The sequence below is a fragment of the Tetrao urogallus genome (genome assembly GCF_951394365.1).
Source record: "Tetrao urogallus genome assembly, chromosome: 3".
NCBI classification, from domain to species: Eukaryota; Metazoa; Chordata; class Aves; order Galliformes; family Phasianidae; genus Tetrao; species Tetrao urogallus.
Genome location: NC_136815.1, coordinates 1,735,508 through 1,743,864, shown reverse-complemented (window position 1 = coordinate 1,743,864; position 8,357 = coordinate 1,735,508). Strand labels below are relative to the sequence as shown.

Below are 8,357 nucleotides of genomic sequence, written 5' to 3'. Positions count from 1 at the left end.
GTACAAGGTTGTTTGAATTAATAATATTTCTAGTAAAAATAAAAACTCTAAGGTAGTTGTGTCAGAATCAAATGTAAAATTGCCTAAGGAACAAAAATCCAGTAATTGAAATTCGCTAAAGTTTCACAGGCACAACACATACACACTTCTTCATTCACATGACTTTGCCCCAGCAAAACAAACTACCAGTCCTTCCTGGAGAAACTGGTAATATAAACCAGGGTGCTACAAGTAAAGCTCCAGTCAGCTAGGAGCAATAACTGAAATAAAATCAGCCAAGGATATTTACTTGTGCACATTTCACAAAGTCAGTTCAAAATGTATAAAGCTCAGGACCAAATCAAGTAGCACAGGCAGGCTAAATCATTGGAAAGTCTATAGATATAGAAAATGCTTATTGAGGCAGTTAGATTCCTTGAGAAGGACTGTAGAAATTAAGCACCTCAAAATCAAACTTCATATTGACCTTGGGATGATGCCTACCAACTTGAATTTTACATGTTTTCAAATAATTTTCTAGTCCTGGACATTTCTGTTGAGCAATGTTGAAATGCACATTAAGTTCCATTGGCTTAGTTTAAACACAACAGAACAACTCAAAATTTGGTTAAGTAGATTTGTTGGCTCAAAACACACACACTCACACTGACACGCACACACACATACCCAGGACAGTTGGCTCTGGAAGAGAGAGGAACCAACTGGATCCTTTCAAATGAGATGTGAACCAAAACTGTCTTGCAAAAAGGCTTGGCTCAATTCACATACTGTCTTTCATGCACCTTTTGCACTCCCTGGGTCTGGATGGAAGCAGCCACACCAAAGCCAACTCAAGAACCCTGGTTCTTGCAGTAACTCTGGCCCATGCAGATCCAGGAAGTACCTGCTGTCTCACAAGAGCATCCCTTTTGGCAAGACAGCTGGTCCTGTTGTGCAAACTCAAGCAGTTCAGACAAGCATCTGAACCTCAGGATGCTTCTCCAAACCCCCAGAGCTGTTTGAGGTTTGAAAACTGATACCCGCATGAAATGAAGCGACCCTCAACTCAGGAAAAATGAGTTACAGCCTTGAGAGCATGGAGGGTTCGTAGCCTTTGTAGGGTCATTCATTTAGCAAAGTTAATCAGGAAAGTTTTTTTCTAACTGATAATCCAGTGAAGATTTCTCAGTGGCCGCAGATGGCAGAGGTATGGTATCATATCAACAGACAGTCACTACAAGCCCAGCATCCTTGCTGTCCTCAAAGCCCAGATTTGGCTCTTTTGTTCTGCCTCCTGGTTTCTCTTTCTTAACACTCTCTTCTTCACTTGGACTAGCTGGACCAGCTCAGCCTCTTCTTCATCCTGTTGGATGTGGCTCCACCTTTCACTCACTCAAGGCTCTCAGCATCTTGAGTATGGCACTGCACTGCATGAAAGGCTCTTTGGTGCTCACTTTGCCCTGTCTTCTAGCAGTGCTTGCTTATCACCTGGGAAGACATGACTCTTGGGCACAGAGAAGGAAACTCAGTAACAGGCGCAGCAGGAATCTCTAAAAGAAAAAAGATGACACAGCTCAGGTTAGATTTCCAAAGTGGTGAGTACATAGGATTTCTCAGGAGACAGGTTTATAATCAGCTGTGCCCACCAGGTGCTCAAGGGCTGGAAGTCCCATTAGGCATTTTAGTTTAAGCGTTTGCAGTGGTCCAGCAAAAAATAAGGCAGGGCATATACCACTCCCAGGGCATTAATCACTGAGACTGATGCTTGTGCTCCTAAATTAAGCAGCTGAAATCCCACTATTTGGTTGAGATAGACCCTTGTGGCTGAGGTCTCAGACTTAGTTCTGAGGTCCCAAGACCAGCACAGATATTTGCACGTGGGCTATTCAATATCTTGAGTAGGGATATGAAGAGGTTAAGAAAGGCCCATAAGGATAAAAGGAGAGGTAATTACCTGTACCAGGCTTTCATTCAGACAGTGGATCTGGCACTGGGTGGCTGGGGATCCTGGCAGCAGGTCCCATGTTGAATCATTGGTTTTGAAGTCTTTTCCCTTTGGCTTTCCTTCTGCGTCTTGAGCATTGTGATTTTTTTCTCAGAGGAGAATCTGAGTGAGTCACTGTAATCAAGAGAAGATAATGTTTGTAATGCATGGCCAGCTCATCCTCAGCAGTGACACCCACTCCTCCACCACCCATTCCAGGTCATTAGTAAGAACTGCTCATTTCTCTCTACAGACACAGCCACTGCAGACTAATTCACATTCACTAATAACAAGTAAGAGGAGAGCCCTCGCTTCTCCTAACAAAAACTTACATCTAGGCAGATGTGCAGAACAGATATGCATTAACTTTGGGCTGTGTTATGGACCTGTGATGTGTTGTCACAGCTGGGCACTCAAGCCCAGAACTTCATGGGGCAGATCATTCCCACTCCTTCCCCACATTAATAGGAATGTGTAAGATTATTGTGTATGGAAACCTTTTCTTTTCACTGTCCTTTATTTCCCTTTGGTTGTCCCTCCTTTCTTTTCCTCCAAGCTCTACCTTGCCATTTACAGTACTCTACATCCCATATATTCCAGTGTAAGGCTCCCACTGGACAGGCTAACTTAGGTCTAAGCAGTGCAGACAGAACAATGTCAGAAAGTTGTCCTACCTTCAGCCTCTAGGAAGAAAGTAAGCCAAAGGTCTTCCAAGCCACTATTGCTACTGTTGCAGTGCCAGGAACATCCCAGGGGCAGTCTTGTTGCTGCATCACTGCTGTATCTCCTTGCAGAGATGTTTCTTATTTGGTCTGGTGATGAATGCAGATGATGCTCAAGATGTGTCCAACCTTGAGAAGCTTCAAAGAGCCAAATTTCATAATTCTCATAGCAATTTCATCTCTAACTCCCATCATCAGGCATTGGTCAAGGCGAGGTGAAGACTGAGCATTGCTGTCTCAACATGGAAAATGTCACCAAGTCCAAGCCTGCCTCCATCCATGGCACACTCCTGCGGTAGTTCTGTGTGAGCAGACAATGCTTTGTTCTCAGGCGCTCCAGGACAGAGATGCCAGACTTTCCAAGAGTGTTTTGAGTCTGTCTGTTAAAGCACAAGTTCTTCTTTACGATGCACAGGTTGAGCCTGTGCTGGGACATACAGCTCCTCTTTTCACTTAGCTTTGCTTTTATATGGCAGAAGTTCCTGTCTCCAGGAATGTTGTCTCCACTCATCAGCATGGACATGATTTGCTGCTCTGGGAATATTTTGCTCTGGATTTAGGATGTGTTTGTTTGTTTCATTCAAAATATAAGGATTTATTTCCCTTAAACCCCTCCCCCCCATCTGCTAAAATCTCTCTAGTGTTTTCTCTCTCCACATTGACACTCTCCCTTCTCTGAAGGGAGATACATTCTCGTTTCAATAAATGAACTCAGAATTTAATCTGAAACTCTATTTACTGCTGAATGCACAGCATAATGTGCAGAGAAAGGGTGAAATTTGCTTCTGCACTGCAGTGACCTTGATTTGAGTGAACAGAAACTAAGATAAGGAGTAAACTGTCCTCTTGGGTGCGAAAGCATTAAAGCAGGTGTTAGGCACAGTAGAATTAAAACCACTGAAAATTATCCAAATTCATAAAGTTTTCTTTTCATGAAGTCATAGCATTTCTTCTTAAATAAAGAAATAATAATAATAAAAATTTAGTCCTTTAGATCAAGATAGAATAGGGGACTGTCAAGTAAACAGAAGCCCAGTGGTAAAATAGAAATGGACAAGGGTCAAAAGAAGGATGTCCTCTCAGAAGAAGGACACCTCTTCAGAAGAGGGAGGGGAGAAGGAGAAGAGATCCAGATGGGTAGAAACCCTCAGCCAATAGCTGCGCTCATCTGAAGTCCTTGAAAGCCGCCAGTGCCAAGTAATTGCTTCTGAATTTGGGGAATTGTCTCTAGTTTCTTGTCATGGGTCTTATAAAATAGTCCATTCCCTGCAGTGGTGCAAGTAGCATCTCCAGCACCACTGGATTGTGTGGCTCATGTGAAGTGGGCAACCACATTCTAAGGTGCCTCTCCCCCTTCACCACCCTCCCCCCACAAGCAAAGTTAATTCCTTTGCTATGGGCTGTTGGGCTGAGCACACTTCATGTCATGTCTCAGCCAGAACCTCTCTTTGAGCAGAAGCTTCCTAAATATGCCCTTTTCTCCCTCTCATGTAACCCAGATTGCTGTCTCCATCCAGCTAGCTCATATGACAGTAGCTGGTGGGCTAGGGGGCTCGGGTTGTGTCCCATTGCTTGGCACGGGACTGGCAGTGGTGGAGGGAGGCATGCTCTCTACAGAGTCCCCAGACTGAATCTCGGGGGTCCTCTGAGGGCTGGGCTCTTCTGAGTGGTCCATGCTTCCTTGGACTTCCTTCCCTCTTTGAATCAGCTGCTCTAAGGTCTTGGGCAAGGGATAGCTCAAGAAGCGCTTCAGTTTGGGCTGGAGGGTTCCTACCACGTACTGAATAATCTCCTCCTCATCTGCATCAACATAGAGGGTCTGGTACAGGTCTCTCTTGCGCCAGAGGAACTGGTCCAGGGGTTCTCCCTCTTTCTGGGGTAGATCCAGCTCCCTCTTGATAGCATCCCTTGTCAGAGTCCCCTCGCTGTACTGCAGGAACTCTTTCTTGAACTCAACCCAGTTCTTGACAGAGTCCTGCTTGTACTCCCACCACTTTTTAGCTGGACCGTTCATATGGTTTTGGATCTGAGACAGCCAGTACTCCTCTGTCCCACCCACCTGCTTTAAGTACTCCTCCAAGTGGCTCAGAAACTCATGGGGATCCTCAAAGATCTGAGTCTCCACCGGGGATGCTGGAGCATCCTCTGACACAGAGACCCACTGGTAGGAATCATGGCCCTGGGGGATGCTGGGCACCTCCCCAGGAGCAGGGGTCAGTGCATACATTTGGCTCATATCAAGGGCATAATCATATATCTCACCTTCACTTGGCCTTATCTCCGGGCCTCCCACCCCAACAGACATGGTCTGTTTGCCATGCTCCCCAGGACAGTATTTGCCTCCCATGGACTCCAGACGGTCCGCCCACTTCTCCAGACGGAAAAAGACCTCCTTCCAAACATTCATTTCTCTCTTGACCCACCTCTCCAGATGAGCAATGGTCTCCTGACACCTAGCCAGGCAGGCCTTGATGGACTTCTTCCATCTCTGATTATCAGTTGGCACGTGGTCCTCTAAGTTATTCTCTAACTTCCCCACTGATTTCTGCAAACCTTTCAGCTCACGCTCCACCTGCTTGGAGACTTCGGACAGGAGGTGCCGGTGGGTCCTCCTGACATGCTCCAACATTTCTGCCCTGCATTTCCCTATCTGTAGGATCACATTGGGTTTGTTGGCCACTCCACGGTGCCCCTGGAAGGAGTGGATGCCTGCATTGGTGACATTGTCCAGCTGCATGGCTCCTACTGTATGAGTACGGAACACAGACAGAACTGGGTTATAAGCCTTGGCCCTAGAGCCTGCTCCTAAAAACCTCAACACAGCACTTCCCAAGCAACACACAGAGACTTCTAAACCCCCCTCAAAGGACTTTTAGACACAAACACAACCAAATCAGATATCACCGCAGAGCGAGCTGTTCAGTCCCCGTGGATCGCAGAGAGAGTTGGAGGCAAATTTCTCCTCCTGGAAACGCCGGTCTCACGTGCTCAGAGTGTCCCAGAGCGAGGATCCTTCAGGAGCACAAGGAGAGGAGTTGGCTAAGACGTCTGACCCCAAACGCGTGCCGTCTACCTGCTTGTCCGTAGCTGAGAATCTCAAACGGCGTGCAGTCCCCGCTCGTTGAAACACAGCGATGCTCACAGAAGCTGGAAGCTGTTAGTGCTGCAAAAAAAAAAACAAAAAAAAATCCTGATGATTTCTTCTCCGGTAAACTTGTCGAGACAAAATTGCTTTCGGTATAGATGCACAGAGCTCTGCTTCTCTTCCCTGTCTGAACTGCCACTAGTCCAGGCACTTCCATCTACTTATACCCCACACAGCTCAACATGTGGGTGTTGCCCTGCCTCCTCTCGCACTCTCAGCACAGCATTCATTGGAGGAAAAGCGAGGCCGGTGTCTGTGGCAACCCAGATCTTGGCAGCCTCCCCTCGCTTCCCACCCCCTCGCCTACGCCCCCAGACTCGATGCGAGAAGCACTTGAAAGGTGCTGGAGACAGTTGGATAGATGGATGAGTAATCGCACCTTCCGCCTTTCGGATTGCAGGAAAAACACTTATTCATGCCACAACTATTTACTCAGCAAGGTCATCATTAGCATGCTTCTCCTGGCAGGGTTCTCAGAGGGAGAGATGAGGAGGAATTCAGTGTGTCACACCAAGGCAGATGCCCACGGTCCCCCCGCATGCCCTCGCATGCACGCACACACACACACACACACACACACACACAGAGCTGCTCACTCCTAGTGCACATGCTTGGAAATGGTGACAATTCAGCAGGAAAAAAAAAAAAAAAAGGAGAGAGAGAGAGAGAGAGAGAGAGACAAAAAGAAAAGGAAAGGAGGGGGGAAGGAAAAGGGGGAAATACTCAAAGGAGCCACTTCAGTACACACTGCAGCACTCTGGACTTTTCTAAAGCATTGGCAGGTGGGAGTCATCCCCACTGCTTAATTGCACAAGACCAACCACTATCTTGGGAATATTCGGTCAGGGAGGGGGATGGCATCCTGGTTTTTACACCAAATTAAATCCGCCCATCAAAAGCCTGTTCCGTACTTAGCTTGAATCAGATGCTTAATCAGTTAGCCAACCCACAAGCGCAGATGAAGCTACATTTGTTCTTTGCTCCTGACAAAGCAGGAAAAGCCAACCATAAAAGGAGACCCGGGGACTTATGTAAGCCAAAGATAAAGGATTCCCTAATCCGTGAGAGTTCCCCGCCGGAACCTCCCCGGAGAGGTTCTGAGGACATCCGGGGCTTCTCGTCCCCTCCCGATGACAGTGACCGGAGGTAATGGCATGCTAATTCATGAATATTACCTAAAAAGAGGTTTCAAGCTTGTTGCCACCGAGGAGGTGCCTTGCCTCTGCTCGAGTTGGTGGGCAATGTGCCAGGCAGACTTAGAATGGGTCCCTGCTCCCTTGGTTCCTTGCCACATGTTTTCTGTTGGTCAGAGCAAAATGCAGAGGTGATGGTCCTGAAGGGGGATTTCAGTGCATCTGGTGAAGGTAGAGTCCCCTAAGAGGAAAGTGGTGGTGTTGGATGGGGGGTTGGACTCGATGATCTGTGGAGGTCCCTTCCAACCCCTACAATTCTGTGATTCTGTGATTCTGTGTTTAAACAGCATGTTGGGATGAAATGCCACGAGAGACTGGGGGTCAGAACATCCCTTCCCACCATATCCATGTGCTCCATGAAAATACATCTGTTCCCTATCAGATGATGCAGAGTTGGCACATGAACAAATGATTCCGGCTACTGGGGTAAACAGGAGGGTTATCTGGGGCTATGTGGTTGAGTTAAGGTGGGGAGTGCCAGTAAGAAAGGAACAGCTCAAAAGTCTGAGGGTAGAAACCCAGGATTCCTAATCCAGCAGACCCTCCTAATGTCACTTTATCCCACACATATGATACTAGGGGTATGAACGACAGGCTGCTGTGCCATCTGTCTTCCTTATTTCTCCACATTCACCCAGCTTTCCTGGGCATGAGATGTTTGTACAACTGTGTTTGTGTTTAGAAAGGGTTAAAAAGGAGATTATCCAAGGATGTGGGACAGATCAATAGGCTTTTATGCTGAAAATTCTATACCCTAGGGAATCCTCCTTAAACCTATGTTTCCTATAAAATACCACAGAAACTGGGAGAGTCTATGCAATCTATTATCTCTGGTTTAGAATAAGATTATTCTCTGGAAAGGTTTTAATCCAGGATCTTCAGAGATTACCCTTAAGAGAATACCAGTGAATGGTATTCCGGCCCCTGATAACTGTCTTTCATTTTCCTTCAGTTTTCAGGGTGGGAGGATTCATCAGGGACTAAATGGCATCTTCTGTCAATCAGAATCATAAAATCATAGTCTATCCTGAATTAATGGGGACTCACAGAGATCCCTGAGTCCAACTTCTGGCTCCACACAGATCCACCCCAAATTCAAACCCTGTCCAAACTAGATAATTAAGGCTGAAAGGAATCTTAGGATGTTCCTAGACCAACCTCCTGTTCCTAGTAGTGTCAGAAGCTCCAGGATCAGATGATGTTGTTCAGGGCCTTATCCTGACAGATCTTGAAATCTCCTGGGGTGGGGTTAAGATAGCTCTTTGGAAAACCTATCCTCCGATGGAAAATATTTCTCTTTACATCCAGATTGAGTGTCTTGTCTCACTTTATGC

The 8,357-nt window shown here is 46.6% G+C and overlaps 1 protein-coding gene across 1 annotated transcript; it reads right to left on the bottom strand.

Moving 5' to 3' along the window:
- Nucleotides 1-4,207: 4,207 nt before the first annotated feature.
- Nucleotides 4,208-5,422, bottom strand: ARC (activity regulated cytoskeleton associated protein; the record flags this gene model as incomplete). Its single annotated transcript, XM_079533341.1, has 1 exon — nt 4,208-5,422. One exon carries the CDS (start codon nt 5,420-5,422, stop codon nt 4,208-4,210), a length of 1,215 nt encoding a protein of 404 aa, XP_079389467.1.
- Nucleotides 5,423-8,357: the final 2,935 nt, after the last annotated feature.